The sequence below is a fragment of the Labrus mixtus genome, chromosome 14, assembly GCF_963584025.1.
Source record: "Labrus mixtus chromosome 14, fLabMix1.1, whole genome shotgun sequence".
In the NCBI taxonomy this organism is placed as follows: Eukaryota; Metazoa; Chordata; class Actinopteri; order Labriformes; family Labridae; genus Labrus; species Labrus mixtus.
This window is the reverse complement of record NC_083625.1, coordinates 15,062,218-15,080,760: the sequence shown is the minus strand read 5'-3', so window position 1 is coordinate 15,080,760 and position 18,543 is coordinate 15,062,218. Positions and strand designations below refer to the sequence as shown.

The 18,543-nt window shown below is 37.9% G+C and overlaps 2 protein-coding genes across 2 annotated transcripts; one reads left to right on the top strand and one right to left on the bottom strand.

The window, feature by feature from the left end:
• Positions 1–1,258: 1,258 nt before the first annotated feature.
• On the top strand, positions 1,259–10,180 carry ca4c (carbonic anhydrase IV c). The gene is made up of 8 exons (XM_061055265.1): positions 1,259–1,400; positions 4,746–4,793; positions 5,800–5,964; positions 6,099–6,244; positions 7,541–7,633; positions 7,736–7,802; positions 7,956–8,119; positions 8,516–10,180. The coding sequence occupies exons 1-8, from the start codon at positions 1,346–1,348 to the stop codon at positions 8,693–8,695; spliced, it is 918 nt and encodes a 305-aa protein (XP_060911248.1). The 5' UTR covers positions 1,259–1,345; the 3' UTR covers positions 8,696–10,180.
• A 190-nt stretch (positions 10,181–10,370) lies between these two features.
• On the bottom strand, positions 10,371–17,723 carry asl (argininosuccinate lyase). The gene is made up of 16 exons (XM_061055264.1): positions 17,567–17,723; positions 17,140–17,334; positions 16,384–16,467; positions 15,519–15,575; positions 15,060–15,157; positions 14,873–14,950; positions 14,669–14,746; positions 14,539–14,591; positions 14,312–14,374; positions 14,092–14,206; positions 13,012–13,096; positions 12,386–12,445; positions 12,195–12,278; positions 11,296–11,376; positions 10,913–11,019; positions 10,371–10,735 (listed from the first exon to the last, which is right to left on the bottom strand). The coding sequence occupies exons 1-16, from the start codon at positions 17,579–17,581 to the stop codon at positions 10,591–10,593; spliced, it is 1,398 nt and encodes a 465-aa protein (XP_060911247.1). The 5' UTR covers positions 17,582–17,723; the 3' UTR covers positions 10,371–10,590.
• Between the last annotated feature and the right edge of the window lie 820 nt (positions 17,724–18,543).

The window sequence follows — 18,543 nt, the reverse complement described above, 5'->3', positions numbered from 1 at the left end:
GAAAATAGTAGGTTGTATTTGCCTTAACTTCCAAAAGCCCTCGAGAAACCAAGGCAGAGTCCAGTAACTTCACGCATCCTTATAAGTGAAGTTACTGTAGTCTTTGCCTTTGTACTGCAGCATTCCATAATGCTCAAACTGAGTTAAGGTATTCTGTCATTGTTTTACTGCAGATCAAAGTGAAGTTACTGTTTTACTGCAGTGGAGTTAAGGTGTTATGCCTTTGTTTTAATATCTGTCATTAAGAACTTCTGACACACACAGTTGCTTGACTAAAGTGTCGCAAAGAAATAGTGTTGGTTGTGTTATTTTAACCATGCAACCAAGTGAAATACAGTATCAAATGGAAGTTACTGCCTTTTGCCTTGGCATGACCCCGTTATTATTTTACAGGCAATGCAAAGGCAGAGTACCTCAACTTCCAAATAAGGGTCAAAGGTCATGTTTGAGCTAAAGATTTTTATGAACATTAATAACCTCATTAAAAAGACAAAGAATTGCCACATTTCCAATATTCTGCCTGCAACTCATTTGGCTGGACAACAAAAAGACTTTAAAGTCATTTTGTCTCAGTTCTACACTCTGGCGAGTTAAGGTCTTTTGCCTTTGTAGGGCAGAATAGTGCAGTACACCAGGAATAGAAAGGACATTGAAACTGACTCACTTAATGCAGCTCTCACTACAGAGTTATCAGATAGTATTCTACTGGGGAAAATAAATAGTGAGTGTTATGCTTGTAGCAGCTAAAGCAGCCTCCAGCTGTTAGCCCCCAAAAAAGAGATGATGAGCAGGTTATGAGAGTCACTTGACTTTCAAACGCCACACCTTCACATTTGTTTCTTTTCAAACGTGCAGTCTATCAAACCAACAGTGACTCAGAAGACATCATGTGTCAGTTTGTGAGACCTTACACTTAGCCACGCTCTGGAGACACATACATTTTTATGTGTATTCCATATTGTAAGTACAAATAAAACTTATACACAGACTTGGTCAAATATTTTATATTGTGATGAATTTTACTTTCATTAGGTTTGTCAAAAAGCTTTTAATTTGGTAAAGGAAGATGTTGGCCTTTGGGTATAGGACACAGGATACTAAGTGGAAATAACACCACAGTATCTGACTTTGCCACCAGGTGTCCGTCTTTCTTTGTTCATAAACTGGACAACTCAGTTATGGCAGAGTGACTTTAAACGCTCTTGTGACACCCACAGAGACACACACACACCCTTTGTCATAATTATGATAGTCTCCCTCCCGCCCCTCAAACGCAGTTCAGAGTCAGCATGTGAAGGCAGCTGAAATAAGTCTATCAAGATTGTCTGTGGTCTCTCTGCTGATAATGGATTTTTCTGTCTACCTCCTGACTCTGCTTTCTCTCATCTCACCGTGCACAGGTAGGACACACACACACACACACATGGTACAAAGAAATTAAAAGCTATGTTTGCTTGGGTTAATTTTTCTGATCCTTATTTTCACCTTTTCACATTGTCTTTTAATTGTGATATTTTTAATTTTGTGTATATTTTTTTATTTCAGTAGACATTAAAAGTATCATGTTGCAGAGCTAGTGGCTCACTACAATAAAATAAAGCAATGTTTAGAGCATCGAATTAAGAGGTCACAGTTACCAAAAAATATATAAAGTTTGAAAATGATATGATTCTCAACCTGGCACGAGAGTGGGATCACAAGAAACACAAAAGGTATTGGGTCCCAAAGTAAGCTTTACTTGACAAATTCAGTCTTATTTCTGAAATTAAAAAAAACAATATAACGTTGAATGCAGTGAATGCATTAGTTTTGGATGAACTGGTCACAAATGTTGGACGCATTCAAGCTGTGATTGGGGATACATGCTATACATATTTTTGTTTTGTCACACCATATACTGTATCTATTGGTCTTCATAGTTCATAAAACTTAGAAACACATCAGTGAATGTCAGTGGAAAAATCTTCTGGTAAAAATCAATGGTGTTTTGTCAGAGAAGCAGTCTAAAGTAAATAATATATTTTTTTAAATAAGAGGAAAAACAACCAAAAGTACTATTTGAGTGCGTAATCCACTCTTCATTTTATGACTTGAACATTTCCCTAAAAACAAAACAATTAGCAAATTAGTTGCTAATCAAGCTAATCTTTGAAGAGTTTCATGAAGACACTGCTTTGCTCTAAAGTTAAACGTAACTTTTGTTGTATATGAATTACTTAACAAAGAGTACACAGAAGAGTTAAAAAGGTATGCAATTGATGCACCAATGTTAGTCAAATCAATAAACTGTTGCATAAATGATGTGTTTCTGTCAGCACTCCAGGAAGTTAGCATTGCCCTGGTTGCCTTGGATCAATGGGATTTTCCCACAGTATTTTGGTTTATTCCAACAAATATTGTTAAGAAGCTATTGACACTACATTTTTGTTGAAAATTACACACAACCATTTTTTAAAAATGCAATCGCAAAAACTAAAAAGCCAGTGTAAGGCAAAATAAGCTGCATCACCACTTAGCCACATGCTAGCAACCAGTAATATCCATATGTTACAAATACAAGTCATGAATACCCCAATATATTTTGTTGAGAAAAAATGACTCAAACAAAACTATCTTTATGATTTTATTTTAAAACATAACATAATCTGAAGAACAACAAAGCTAACACTGCCAGTCTTTTTTAGCCACAAGCTAGCAACCACCTTTTTACATACCAATAAAACTTCAGAACACAAGATTGGGTAGAACACATAAAACGAAAAAACAAAAAACTTTTTTTAAGGCTTCGAGCTAAACCCCCATTCATGAAGAAATATGGATTTTTGAACCCGTTTGAAAATGCTGTTTGAAAATGCATGCCTGGGATCTAAAATGAGCTAACATTACCACATGCTACTGCTGCTAGCAGAACAAGTATCTAGAAAACCCCTCAATAGGCCAATACTAAATACAGCTCCAGCTTTAAAACCTTTTTAAGAAGATGAATATTTTATTTATTTTTAGAAAACTATTATTTTAAGAGTTGGCAACAACTCATTGAAGCAATACATTCTATCTGGTGATTATGAAAGGAAAATAAAGGTAAAGCTGTTGATATTTGTCAGAAAATGGATAGATTCACCGTACACTTCTTTTTATTTAATCTAAATACTACAATACTACAAACAACATGTTTCGCCCACAGGGCTTCATCTGTTGATATTGGTTTTGGGTTGTTTCGTTACTGGTTGTTTTATGTTTTATGTTTGACTTTGACGCGCTGCTCAGTTTTGCCCACAGATGTCCAAGCCAGGTGGACCAAAGCCAACATCCACCTGTGCATTGTTCTCAGTTGGTGAGAACTGTTGTCCCCTTTCAAAGAACGGCATTGTGGGTTAATCCTCTTTCCTATATTAGCTAAATGGTTCTGTTTAGCACCCTTCATTCCCACTGTGGAGTCGGACACTGGAGTTTCTCACACATCAGCAACACAATACACAACTAAGTAATATTATCAGCACCTGTTGGCTGGACATGTTCAATGCAGCAGTGTAGGGCCAGATCAAGTTTCAGATAATGATTTAATTATCTGACGATTTACTTAATACTGAATGAAATCAGTGTAATCAAAATAAGTCTGAAAAAATACAAATCAGTACAGTATCTCTTTATATAACCTACAACTGTTCACTGATCATTGATCTAAAAGACATTATGATCATGGCTGCCATCCTTTTCAGATCCAGGCCTATCAATATGTCTGTTTGATCAGGTCTGATCAGCCTGAGGCCTTTAGATTTATACAGTATCTGATGGATGATGGCTAATGGACTCTTCGCGTTTTTGGCATTGGCAGTAAAAAAACAAAATCAATAAGTAAGTACAGCTGAGCTCCTATGGAAAGAAACTGTCATAAACAAGCAGACATTTATTGCACAAACATTATCACTCACAACTCGTCAAATTATTTTTATCAGACATTTCCATTAACATCAAGGTTGAGCATTAAATTAAGTAAAGCGTAGTAATATCCTACTTTTTTTAAATGGTGTAAAGGAACCCAGGTATGCTTGTGACACAAGAAAAAAGATAACAAAATGGATAACTTTTGAATTAATTGATTATATCAAAAGCCTATTTGGTAATGGACTTAGGCCATAAGTCTTTAAATGCATCCAATAAAGATGCCATGATCTATTTCCTTTTATCTGAACAACATTTTCTGTTCAGATGATTTACATTAAATGTTTTTAACGCAGAACTTCATGCAAAAAAGCAGGAACAGCTTTGATGTGGAGACAATGTGAAAATCCATGACGGCATAATGTTCAACTTTACCAACAAGTTTAGAAGCATCAAAATAATAAATCCGAAAAAAAAATATTTTTCTTTTACAAGAAGTTTAAGGAACATAAATCTCATATCCAGAGATGTATGTTACCCCTGTAGGGTAATGTCTGGTTCTTATGAGTGCTATTAAAGGATTGATATTTAACTTATGAACTCAAAAAGTGCAGCTGAAGGACATGATTGGTAATCTATTAATAATTATCCGTGTTAATGTCAGAGGAAAAGTGTTTTCACAACTCTGAAGTTCAGCTGCAGAGTGACACATTAAACTTTTAAAAGCCATGTTGTTGTTTGACACAGGGAAGAGGTGTCCTGAATAAAAATATACAGTGTCTGTTCTCAGTGCTGAATTCTCTCTCTCTCTCTCTCTCTCTCTCTCTCTCTCTCTCTCTCTCTCTCTCTCTCTCTCTCTGCAGCTCAGTGGTGTTACCAGAGTCAGTACTCCTGTGATGACACATGCAGAGGTAAGACCACGAGGGTAGACTGCTGCACATTTAAAGAGACAATACAGAAGAAATGAAAACATATTGGCTACATCACAAACTTTTAGTTAGTAAGTTCACTTCATTGTTAGAGTCCAAAAAGGAGTCAAACACTGATCTGCACTCTTTCAGTCATTTTAAACTGCTTTATCCCATCAACACATACCTGTGTATAAAACTGTATTTTAAGCTGTGTGGTTCCCAACCTTAGAACCACTGGAGCTCACCCTACTTGTATCTTAGAACAGCTGAGACTGTTTCAGTAAACAGTGGCCAAAATCATTGCGGCCTGTTCCTCCTTTACTTTAGTCAAGTTTCAAAAATGTGAAAATGGATTTAAGATTTGTATCTGTCACATGCTCATACAGATGGATGATACAAGGACGTGCAATAAAAACACAAGCATCCATGAAAGAGACATATTAATTAAATAAAGAGAATGGATCTCACAAAGAATAGTTAAATACTCAAAAAATAAAAACATATTTAGTGTCAATGAGTCAAAATGCAATGTGCAGTGTGTGCATGTGTGTGTTTGTGCATCATTTTCATGTTGCAACTTCTTTCACTCGCCCCACCTCCAGTCAGAAGTCTCAAGCCGTTATTACCAAATGACATTTTCATCATCGTTTTAGCAGCCTCCAGAAACATTCACCATTTCCTTTGAATTAAAGTAATTCACACAGACATTATTGATCACATCTAAGTTATTTTCTGTTTTAAGTTTTAAAGACGACCATTTTAAATTACACCAAAATCATTGCTGGGAACAAATGTCAGCTGTACAGTGTCCTTTTTCAGCAGGATACCAGTAGGCTACTATACTTTTTACAAGACAATGGGTAAACTGGTAAATGTTGTACTCTTATAGAAAGTTTACATACAAAGTATCAGCCAGCCCAGGTACATTAAAGGGGTTTGGACCCTCAAACTCTTAATTAGCATGAGAAAAATGACAATGTTTCTTGCCGCTGTTTGTGTTGTCTAGACCCTAGCCGCTGGGCAGCTCAGTTTCCCAGCTGTGGAGGATTACGCCAGTCACCCATTAACATTGTCACCAATAACGTGCATGTCAACAGCGCCCTGCCACCCTTCGACTTCATCGGTCACACCAACACAATCAACATCACAGTGGAAAACAAAGGACACTCTGGTAATGAAGAGTCCAGTTAAATATCATGTTTCCCTTCACAGTTTCTTTCCAGATGCTGAATACGTCTGGTTTGTTTGTTTGTTTTTATAGTTTTCTATTAATTCTAAGATGCTGTAGCTATCTCCTCTTTGTAGCTCATTTTGGTCTGCCACAGTCAGTGAGACTGACTGGAGGAGCTCTGCCTGGTCTCTACAGAGCAGCCCAGTTTCACTTCCACTGGGGAGGAAACGGGAGGCCAGGATCAGAGCACACCATAGACGGAGAGAGGTTCCCCATGGAGGTATGTACTCAACAAGTAGCCAGTATATTTGTTGTTGGTTTGGAAAACAGGAATGGCCGATTAGGATCTGCCATTAACAGTATCTTGCTCAGGGTAGGAAGCTCCAATGCTGCTTTAATGTTGTGCTATTGTATTCCAGTGGTGTGGGTTTTAAGTGGTAGCTTTGACAACTAAAGTTAGCATTTAGCTGCCTACTTATACTGATTGCTTGGAAACGGCTGCCTAAAATCACTGTTTTGTAGGGTTACAAGGTACTTTAGGAAAAGTGTAAATTAACAGATTTTAAATTTGTTGTTTAAAGGTGCACTATGGAGTTTTGGTAGAGAAATTGTGAAAGTCCGTGAAATGTAAAGATTATGTGGTATATGTTAATTACTCTATACACAAACTGTCCTCAGAGGAAAATTTGGTCCCTGGAAAACTGTTTGACGATAAAATGCTACTGCGAGAAGTTATGGTGGGGGGCCCGCAACAATGAAACCGTAACTCTCCTGGTAGCTTTTTAGTTCCAAACAGTGTTCAGGGACCCTTTTTTTCCTCTGAATAAAGTTTGTGTACTTAGTTCATAAAATAGAGCAGAGAATTGTTTCACTTCTCCAACTTTCAAATTTCACTACCAAATCTACATAGTGCACCTTTAACTTAAAATGTGGCATGAATTCCTTACAACACATTGTCTTTAACATGACATAACATGAAACAATGTTGGCCGCAGACATGATGGAAATTTTCATTAAAAAACGATGACCACAGACTTGACTCAAATTATTAAATTAAAAAACAATTACTGCAGACCTGACAGAAATTTTAATAGAGAAATGTTAGCCGTGGACCTGACTCAAATTTTCTTGAAAAACCGATGACCTTGGACCTGACTCAAATTTTTAAATGAAAATACAATGACCATGGACCTGACAGAAATGTCCATGAAAATAAACACTGACCACAGACCTGACTCAGATTTAATGAAAACTCCATTGTATTGTTTTCCTCCAATTTTTTATTTACTATTTGCACTTATTTCGTTACTTGACAAATTGTTTTGTGTAGGCTGTTGGATAGTTTGGATTGACCACTATCCAATGGAATTATTTCTGTGAAATAATAATATTAAATTAAATGTAAATATACATTGGGAAATTTTGAATTTTACACTGAAGTGTTGATTATTGTAATAAGTATGATTTAAGTTTTGGTGGCCTTAGAATATTTCTTTTATTTCAATTTGGACCAATTCATTTTTACTTGTTTGTGATTGTCTGCTATAACTCATTCTGCTGTGTTTTGGGTTTCCAGCTGCATATAGTCCACATCAAGGAGCCATACGGCTCTCTGGCAGAGGCAGAACATGACATGGCTGGTATCGCACTGCTTGCCTTCCTGTTTGAGGTAAAACACTGACAATCATTCATCTTCATTACTTATTTTCAATAAATAAAAAAGGTCTCTTCGTAGGCTTATGGTATAACATTTACTGTTTATTCTTCTCAGGAAACAACAGATGATCATCCTCATTTGGACGCAGTGATAGCTGCTTTGGGCCGCGTACAGAACAATGGTATGATATTTGTTTCTTAAATGTCAACACAAAAAATGACATGATCATTTTTTTTAATGAGGGCCTTTAAGAATAGCATTTTGAGGAGTCCTTATATTCAACTTTTGCATAGTTTGCACTTCACAAACACCTCTCCCTTCTTCTTGTATTTAGGCAGCAGCACAGTGATCCCAAACTTTCGACTCAGTGAATTCATCCCATCAGCGAAGGAGCTCCACAGTTATTACCGCTACGTGGGCTCCATGACAACTCCAGGGTGTGAACAGGCGGTGGCCTGGACAGTGTTTCACAAGACCCTGTCCATCAGCAGCAGACAGGTGACCGTTTGAAGGTTCTGGGGTGGCTCGATGATGACAAACTCTTCCTTGTTCTGAATTCTGAGAAGGGAGGATAAAATATTGCTTCTGAACATCATTATCTTGAATTTTCAAACTGACTTTGAAAAAGAGGATATCGACATTCAAAGCATTTGAGGTTTTTAAATAATTAATTCAATTAGTCTAGAAAAGTGTGGTACAGTGATTTTTAAAGTCCATTGGATAAATAAACCATATTATTTTCTGAGTAGATAAAGGTTGAATGTTGTGTCTCCTTTTTTAAGGAGCAGTGTGGAGAAAGAAAAGTCTTGAGCTCTGTTTAAGCTGTACAGGTTTATTTTTTTTTCTATCTCCAGCCATTCAATCACTCACTCTTTCTTCCCCTCTCCTCTTCAGCTGGATGCGATCACTCGGCAGTGTCGGTTCTGGACAGGTCAGCCCATGACAGACATCTTCAGACCTACGCAGCCTCTGGACGGCAGAGTTGTGTACAGGTCCAAGGCCAGTGCAGCTCTGACAAGTGTGATCCACCTGTGGGTGTGTGTTTTCTCAGTCATGCTCTGGACAACGGTCTGATACACTGACTGCATGTAACACCTGATTTAAGAGTAAAACTCCACTTAGGTGATGGTGATAAAACAATAATCTATTCATTATGTGTATGGTTATTCATTGAACAAAATGACGTCTGTTATAGTGCACAATCCTCAAAGTTATTTGACACTGATAATGACAAGTTATTGTGCAAATTAAATGTGTGTATGCCTTTTAGCTGTTTTCTCACAACCATGAAGTGAAATGACTAAAAGAAGTTAGTTAACTTTGTTTCTTGAAATAGCTTAATGACTATTGGATGGTGACCAAACCTGCCAAGATAATAACATTTCCTTCATCAGCGTTGCTTTGTGTTTAGTGCTCTTTAGCAAATGTCAGCAGGCTAACACACTTAATAGTGAAAATGTTAACATTGTCTTTATGATTACATTGTCATTGGGAGCTTGTCAGCATGCTGTTAGCATTTAGCCCAAGGTGTCGAAGTAAAGCCTGACACAGCTGCCAGCATGCTAACACTCCTCTAGTATGTAGACAAACTGTAATGATCATGTTTGATTTCTAGACCACCTGTCGAGCGATAAAAAACTCAGCCTACATTGGAGGTTTGTTTTCCGGCAACATGTTGGGAAATTGGATGTTTATGTTAATAATTCTTCCTTTAGTTCTCAAGGAGTACATTCTTCATGTTATCACCATGTCAATACATTTTAGATTTGCTGATTTCCTTTTTATTACCTGCTGATTCCTATGTAGTTGTCATGTATTTTTATTCTTTTCTTTTGTTCAGACGATTGATCTTAGAAGCTATACTTTTGTTTAGTCGTGGGTACAGGAGCCTTAAGCGGACACACGTCCATAGATCTTATTTTACTTATTTTTCCAGATATAATAAGTACATTTTAGTTGCTTTGAAGTCTACAACTTTTTTATCTCGTTATGTTGGGATAGCAGCAGCGCTTGTTTCCCCACGATAACTGATTAAGTTCTCAAGATCTCCAGAAAATGGCTGAAATTAAGTCGTCACAATGGGAAAACTAGCGTTTATCCCAAGATAATCAGATAAATAAGTTAAGATCTTAAGGAAATATTTTTTTTTATTTTGTTGTCACTGGAAACCAGAGTTAAATAGAATGTAATAATGCATGTCCTGTTAGGACTTCAAACCATTGGTAAACCAAACAAGTCTTTGATGTATATAAACACATGTACAGATTGACAATTTCTCTTATTCCTGCTTATTTGACCCTTTTCAATGCCCAATGGGTTGCTTTGTATACAACCAACATTAACAAATTAAAACTATGGTGATATATATGGCCAGATATGCAACAAACACATAAAATCACATGAATGTAGAATAACTTATGATATTATATATGGAATGCAACAGTAGTCTTCTTTTATGAATTATACTTGTTGATTTTAATTTCTATAAAACCTGATACTGATTTTCTGTGTACATTTTAAAACTTTGACTTTTGAAAAAATAAATGTTCTTTAACTTGACTTTTTTTGGATAACATTGTGTTCAGCTCACCGTTGGACTGAGATTAAATTAACTGTACATTTTACAGGGTTTCTCTTCCCTGAACTCTGCAGCCCACTAACTTCAGTGTGTTTGTCTTTAAGCTAGAAGACCTCTAACACTGTATGAATGTTTGTGATGTCAATAAGTCAGACCAAATGAATCAGGCTGTAACAACTCTTTGAGTAACATTTATTTTCTTTGCATTAGCCAAGAAGTTTGTAACATGACGGATGAATTAACAATCCAAACATCCCTTTGCTAAATACAGAGATGTTCTCAAGAAGCAGAGAGTTTTTCAAAGGCAACAAGGTTTTCAAAATAAAAGCTAAGCTTAAATTTAAGATTTGTCGTAATTTAAGGAGTAAACCTGATTCTAAAATGTGAGGTGTCACTGGGTCTGTTTCTTCAGCCAGTTCCTCAGGTATTCAACCTGAGCAGCAACACTACTCTTGGCTGTGCCTCCGGGGGCGCTGTACTGCTCCACACTGCTCCTGTAGTCCCACACTGAGGAGACGTCACTCCCAAACAGAGGGCTGAAATGACAGAAGAGACACAAAGGAGAGAAAGTGAGACGAAAGTATGAGGCAGCATTCCTCCTCAAAGAAACTACAGTTCTACTGATCCTGCATGGAAAACAAGGTAATAATATGAGGTTTAGGCTTTGAGGTTTCATGTGTGCGTATCTATGAGAAGAGACAGAAGAAAGTCACCTTAGAGCACTCAGGTCTTCCACAGTGAGTTGACTGAGGGCGATATTTTTGGATTCAGCTGCAAACACAGCTTTACCAGAGACACCATGAGCTTCTCTGAAGGGCATCTGCAACATAAAAATAACACAGGTTAAAGTTGTGACACAAATAAATGAAAAAAGTACATTTTCAGTGTTCTTGTATGACATGACATAAGAAGGACTTTCTTCAATCCATCTGTTTTTGCACTTCTGCTCAAATATTTTGCAGAGGTTAATAAATGCTAAATTTAATGTAATTGTTAATAATTTATTAATGGTCAATCGTTGTATTTTAAATCAAAGTCCAATATAGTGTCTATTTTTATAAGTTACTATTTTAAGAAACATTGAAACATGACTCACCCCCTTCCTCACAAGGTAGTAGGCAAGGTCAGTCGCCAACATGTCGGGACTGAGGGCTGCCTCCATCACGCTCTGGTTGATCTGAAACAAGAGAAACAACGAACGAGATCTTAGCCATTTGGTTTTTTGAGTTTGGTACAAGGTCATATTGTGGGACAGTGGTAGAGTTGGTTTTCCTTCAGACATAATTCTGGTAGTGCAAATCCAACTCCTGCGGTCCGAATGTCGCAGGGTCCTTGGTTAAGACACTGAACCCCAAAGTGTTGCCAATGGAACATCCAGAGGCATGTGAATGTGTGTGAATGTGATTGTAATGAAGGGCGCTCTAGACAGCATCCTCTGTCATCAGTGTGTGACTGTGGTTTGTATGTGTGAATGTGACAGGTAACGTAAAAGCACTTCAGTTCTTTTAATATTTTTTCACACGTAGTAAAGGCTGAAAACACTTGTTTTGAACCACCACAAATCGATCCACTTCAGTATAAACACATCGGTGTACGTCCTATAAAAGTCTCAGAAATAAAAATAAGTCTTTACCTCTATTTTCAGTAAAACATCTTCCTCCTGAACAACTTCTACTTTCAGTTTTTTAGTTTAGACTGCCACTCAAACCAAAGTAAGAATAAGAAATTCACTCTTTCTCCTCCTTTAGTACAATGGAACCAAACCTTCAAGCATCGACAGGTTAGAATATTGTGTGCAATCTTGATGTGAAATTCCTTCATGTATCCGTAAAAGACAACGGCACCATTTGTTTTGAAACACAAACACAAGACATTAACAGTTCAGGATTTTTGTATAAAATAAAGGCAACCAATCAGAACCTTTTCAAAGTCATATTTTCACATTATAGACCCGTTTTATTTTTTTAAGTATAAATAGTTAATTTAATCTCTGACCTTTAGAGTTGACATGACCCCAGTTGTGACCTGCAGCACAGCATGAACAGTGTCATAGCAGTCAAACATGGCCTCCTTATCCTCCTGAGGAAGGATGCCAGAAAACAGTGTTGAACAAAAGTTTGAAAATGAATATCCACAAATCAAATAAACGTTCCTTATCAGGTGAAAGCAAAGAGACAATTTATAACCTGCAGGTCTTTGTTGTAGGTGCTGGGCAGACCCTTCAGTGTCATCATGAACCCTGCACACTGAAATATGAAAAAAGATATAATAATTCAACAACTTCAGTTTGACAAGAAACTGCAAAAAGACAGACATACTACAGACAAGAAAACACAGTACAGTATGTCAAAGCACAGAAAGAACACTTGTGATGTACATACATAACTCATGTACAGAAAGGTACATGGGTAAAGCTCTTTCTAACTGTGCGTTGCCAGGATGGAATCTGTGATAAGCAGGTGCGCTCTTTATGCATATGAGGGCGCTGATAATCCTAAAAACAAGCTTTATCAGATCATAGGACTGAAACTTCTTAAGGACATTTTTCATTAACAGGAACAGTTTATAGGGAATGTGATATTTGTTATGATAAGTTTGCTGCAATTATATCAGAATCTGCATTTTTTTCAAAGTCTAAATAAAAGCCATTTCAGGATAACTGTTAGTTTGACGTGTGCATTTTCTTTCATTATCTGACCAAATGAAAGGTTTGAGGTGAAACATTATCTGGGAAATCTGCCTTTTAATCCACAGATCATCAGTTCATTTCAAAAAGAAAAAAGAAAAGTGACTCTTTATGGAGACTTCTTACGCTGCCAAAGACACGACCTGCTTTACTCCTGATCAGCTCCAGACTGTCAGCGTTCTTCTTCTGAGGCATCAGACTGCTGCCTGTGCTACAAACACACACACACACACACACACACACACACACACACACACAAGAATGGCTGATAAAAAGCAAACTTGTGCTTCTCCAGTATAAAAAGTGACAGGGCTTTATAAAAATAAAAGCAGTTCATAAAATAAAACACACTCTTAGATTTAAATTAGGAGAATAGAACCAATCTACTCAAAATGCTGTTGTTTTTTTTTTATTACTTCATTGTTAATGAACTCTGCTTCACTCCCATATTCTGCTACATGTTTTGTATGTATGGAGTTAGAGCGCACTCTGCTGGATAAATGACATCAAGACACCATTGCTGAATATCCCCTCTCATTGTTTTCTGCATTACATATTTTATTTAAAAATAGAGTAGTGAAAAACATGTCAAATGATACATCTGTGAAACACTTACATCGGCATATTTAATCAGCTGCTCTGATCAGGTGTTATCAAATTACATTGCAGTATAGTCTATTCTATGAGGATACCTGCTGCCTGCTCCCTTATCTCTGAAGTCCATGGATAAGTTCATCAGTCTGTTTTAAAGTTATATAAAGTTATATCCATGCATGCATGACTATTTGCAGGTCGGCTCAGTATGAAAAACAGAACTGACCACCGAAGCATACTTTTTTTCTAAGATTTCTTTTTTGGGCTTTTCTCTTTATTTAGAGAGTACAGTCAGTGGATAGAGTAGGAAGTCAGTGAGAGCGGGGAATGACATGCTGAAAAAGAGCCACAGGGTGGATTCTGACCCAGGTCATCCGCTTGAAGGACTACAGCCTCTGTACATTTGGCCGCGACCCAACAGATAGGCCATCAGCGCCCCTCCCTCAGCATTCTTTAAAAATAAATATTTACTATACTTTAATGACTTGTTGTCATTCACATATGAAGCTTTGTACAGAGCCACAAAACAGTGACTCGGTCAAAAGTTTGTCCGTCTTGGGAACATGTGCAGGATACCGTAATTTATAACCACATACTAAAATACAAACTGACCTATATGCATCGGAGAGGGTGATGAAGGAGAACTCCTTCGTGCTGTACAGCATCAAGTCCTCCGCCATCTTACTGAGATGAGTCAAACACAACGAAGCCCAGAACAAGAACTCCACTAAAAGAAACACAAACATATAGATAAACATATTAACCATGAGACAAGAAAACTTCAACAGATGTTCAGTATTGTTTCCACTTTAAGACTGACGTGTTTACATACCAACAAAGTCCCTCTGGCCTGTGGCATCCATACTGTTCAGACTGATACCATCAAAGTCCAATTCTACAGATCCAGATGAAGAGACATTGAATGGTTCAGTTATAAATTGCATACTTTGTGTACAGACAAAACACATGTTAATGGTATATAAATGATATATGAAACAAAAGTGTTATTAAATACTTTAAATAGGACAATAATATTTTTTTTTTGTGCAGTAGCCCGACCTTTCCTCAGCAGTTCTCTGTCGATGTCAAACGGTGTCCCAGCGATGGCACCACTAAAAACAAGCAGCGTTATTCCTATTAACAGTCCTGTCTGTGGGTGAAAATCATTGTCAGTGTGGTCACAACCTACCTGCCAAGAGGTAAAAGATTAGCTCTTTTCTTGATCTCCTTTAGCCGGTCAACATCTCGGCTCAGAGCGACAGCGTGACTAGAAGTGTTTCAACCAGCGATGGGGGAAAAAAAATAAGAAACCAAGACTGATGTGAACAATTCATATTCTAATACGGAAAAAAAAGTACGAGTGCAGTGAATTTTCCTTTTGTAATAAATTCACCTGAGGATCCAGTGGCTCCATCTGATTGGCTGAGCTCTCTGCATGTGGGTGTAACCAGGAAACAGTACGTCGATTTCTCTGTCGTTGGGAGAGAGACGAAAAAAAGGCACCACGTTTATTTATTTTTTTAAAGCCCAGTAACCAACAGCCGTGTGTGTTTATGTGTACAGGCGTGTATGTGGCTTACGCTGCTGCCCGCTCCACCATGGAAGATATGAGCTGCAGAGCGTTGTCTGTCAGGGTCGAGATGGAATCTCGCAGCCACAGCCTCATGTCGGTCACAACCTGGTAATCACACACACACAGACACACACACACACACACACACACACACACACACACACACACACACACACACACACACACACACACACACACACACACACACACACACACACACACACACACACACACACACACACACACACACACACACACACACACACACACACACACACACACACACACACACACACACACACACACACACACACACACACACACACACACACACACACACACACACACACACACACACACACACACACACACACACACACACACACACTTTATGATGATGAAACACATCATCTGCAACTGTAACTAGTAATTAAGTTGTCATATTTTAGATTTTAAGAAGACAAACCTGGTCGTTTCTGCTCCTGCCCGTGTGCAGCTTCCCTGCAGGTGCACCGATCAGCTCCTGAAAAGAAATGCAGCGATCGCAATGTGAAAGACTTAAATGATCTAGGCGGGGTTCCTGAATGATTTCTCTCTTGAATTCTCTTTTACAATCTTTTATTGTCAACGGTTTCCAGGAAAGAGGAAAAGCAACAAAGTATGAGTCAGACTTTAAGACTTTAAAACTCTCTGAACATTGTCTGTGACACTCAGGAATATTGGGTTTGTATGAAAATATATTGTTTAGTTTTTTTTTCAATGTGCTTTTTGGGCTTTTTATGTCTTTTTTGGAGGGACAGGACAGTGGCTAGAGTCAGAAATCAAGGAGAGAGGTAGTGGGGAATGACATGCAGTAAAGGAGATGCAGATTTGATCAAACTTCTGTACATTGGGAGTGTGATCTAACCACTAGGCCACATATATAACATCCTTTATATATCTCCATAGCTTATAGCTCAAATCTGGGAGACACATGAACTCAACGTTTCACAAGGCAGGACAAGCAGTAACACACAACCCATTTTGATTTTCTCACAACTTAGTGTAATAGCATTACAATGTTACTATTACTGTAACATTCCCCAAAATATCCAAATCCCAAAAAAATGCAAACATACCAAAAATAATAAAATATACAAAAAACAAAGCAGAAATATACTTCAATTATCTGACACAAAAAAATATATTGAATATTGAGTCGATGACTCGTGCCTGAAAATGCCTCTTGTAACAAAACACTACCTGTTGAATGAAGCTTGAACTTTTATATGTGAAACACAAGTTTTCTTCACTATAAGAGAGTTCTGAAGAACAAAAAAGATCTCTCTCACCGTAAGCCTGCGCTCGTTGGCAGTATGGATGTCTTCATCTCCAGGTTTGATTACAAAAACACCTTGGCACCATTCTTCAGAAATCTAGAGGTAAAAAAAATGACATTATTTAGTGGAGAAATATAGAGGGTGCAATTGTTTGTTTTTATCTGTGTTTGAAATAATCGTTCAGTGATGTGGTTAAATAGTCATAAATATTATTTATATAGACAAACAATGACCTCTCATTTGGGTTGATGTGGCACTGGACACTAAAGCTTCTATAACATATATCAAATTAGAAGTATGTTTGTGCTTCTCTACTGAATGTGTTGTCAAAAGGTTAAAAAAAAAATCAAACTATCTGGTTTGAATGGGCATTCTTAAAAACTGATACATCTGTGTTGGTGAAATGTTTAGCAGCTGTCAACTGTTACATGACAACAAAACTGATCGTCGCAAAATCAATGGATTACAGAGGACCGCTGCACTGTGGCACGTTGTTGACTGTCATAAAGGCAGTGACGCACAGACATACCCACAATGCAGCAGAATTGTACATCCTGGCATGCAAGTGTGGGAGAGCTGCGACCAGGAAATATTAAAATCACACATCTGATCATCTGATTTCAGCAAAGTAACGACTTATGTGGCAGTGAACTTTAAATGTATTTCCCTTAATGCTGAGTGCAAAGCTGTGTGTGTGTGTGTGTGTGTGTGTGTGTGTGTGTGTGTGTGTGTGTGTGTGTGTGTGTGTGTGTGTGTGTGTAAATTCACCTGATTCAGCCCTTGTACAATCTGGTTCATCTCATCCGTGGTGACCAGCTTCGCCTTTTCCAGAGCTTTCACATAAGCCTTGCTCCCCCTGATGTCAGCATCCCACATCCTCTGGTCATACGCGATGGATGCATTAAACTTCTCCATGATAGGATCCGTGTCTCCCACGAAACGCCCTCCCCAAAGTTTACTTCCCTGAGGAGCAGAGGAGACAGAGTTACAATTATGTGAGCGTGTACATTGCTGTCCTATTGTCGTATGTGTAACCACATTTGGTTGTCAGAAATCACGCAGTTTTGATCGTCGGCTTAATGGAGAGAATGGTCCCGGTTTGACAGCTTACTTGAACGATAGCCTACAGCTGAGTGATGAAACAACAACACGTGGAGGCCGGATCAGGGACATTTAGGCTACAAGTGAACCCTACCTCTGTGCTGGCCATGGTAGTCGACAAACGGGTTCCGCAGCGGGTTATTTCGGATGAAATCTTTTGTCTGATGGGACGTTGAATGCAAAATTGTCAGAACTCAATTCCAACCCTCACGAGGAAGGGACGAAGGGCTTTGTACAGAGCTGTGTATATCCCTTTAAAATACACTGCGGTCAAGCCAGCCCCTCCTCGCTCTTACATGGTGAAGTGAGCCGCCCCTAAATTTGAAGTGCCCACGTATTCTGATCTTTATGGTAAATGCTCCGGACTCCAGAGCGAGCAGAGAGAGAGAGAGAGAGATGAAGTGAAGTGCTAAATGCCTAGGTCTTACCATAAAACTGACTATGAGATATACGTGTATGAAACGGGAGCAAACAAAATACTGTTCAGGGAATAGCTTCGGAGGTCGGTGAAATTAGTTTGAGAATAATACTGCGAGTCTGCGATAACTTCCGTTTTTCAAAATAAGGTGTTTTCCTGGGAAAAAAATATAAAAATATATGTTCTTCCATAAGTAGACAATGATTCGGATATGGGTGGACTTAGTACTTCCTAGACTACGTGCACAAGTAATATGAAGTACTTTTACTGTGTACTTTTTGAGAAATCCATTGTCAAAGTCCCTTATAAAGCACTATAATGAGTCTTTTTTATGACTTTGATGTCTTGTAAAAAATACTTTTTCCATAAGTAGAAAATGATTCTGATATGGTTGGACTTAGTACTTCCTATAATACATGCACAAGTAATATGAAGTACTTTTACTGTGTACTTTTTGAGAAATCCACTGTCAAAGTCCATTCTAAAGCACTATAATGAGTCTTTTTTATGACTTTGATGTCTTGTAAAAAATAATTCTTCCATAAGTAGAAAATGATTCTGATATGGTTGGACTTATTACGTCCTAAACTACATGCACAGGTGATATGAAGTACTTTTACTGTGTACTTTTTGTGAAATCCATCCAAAATGAG

Bases quoted from the DNA above. Each gene is read 5' to 3' on its own strand.
- asl (XM_061055264.1), bottom strand. The intron at 15,158-15,518 runs GTTTGTCTTCTT...TGTGATTACCAG, and splicing joins GCAGGAGCAGAAACGACCAG to GTTGTGACCGACATGAGGCT. The intron at 12,446-13,011 runs GTAAGAAGTCTC...TTCATATTTCAG, and splicing joins CAGGTCGTGTCTTTGGCAGC to TGTGCAGGGTTCATGATGAC.
- ca4c (XM_061055265.1), top strand. From the start codon at position 1,346: ATGGATTTTTCTGTCTACCTCCTGACTCTGCTTTCTCTCATCTCACCG. The intron at 1,401-4,745 runs GTAGGACACACA...CTCTCTCTGCAG, and splicing joins TCTCATCTCACCGTGCACAG to CTCAGTGGTGTTACCAGAGT. The intron at 6,245-7,540 runs GTATGTACTCAA...TTGGGTTTCCAG, and splicing joins GAGAGAGGTTCCCCATGGAG to CTGCATATAGTCCACATCAA.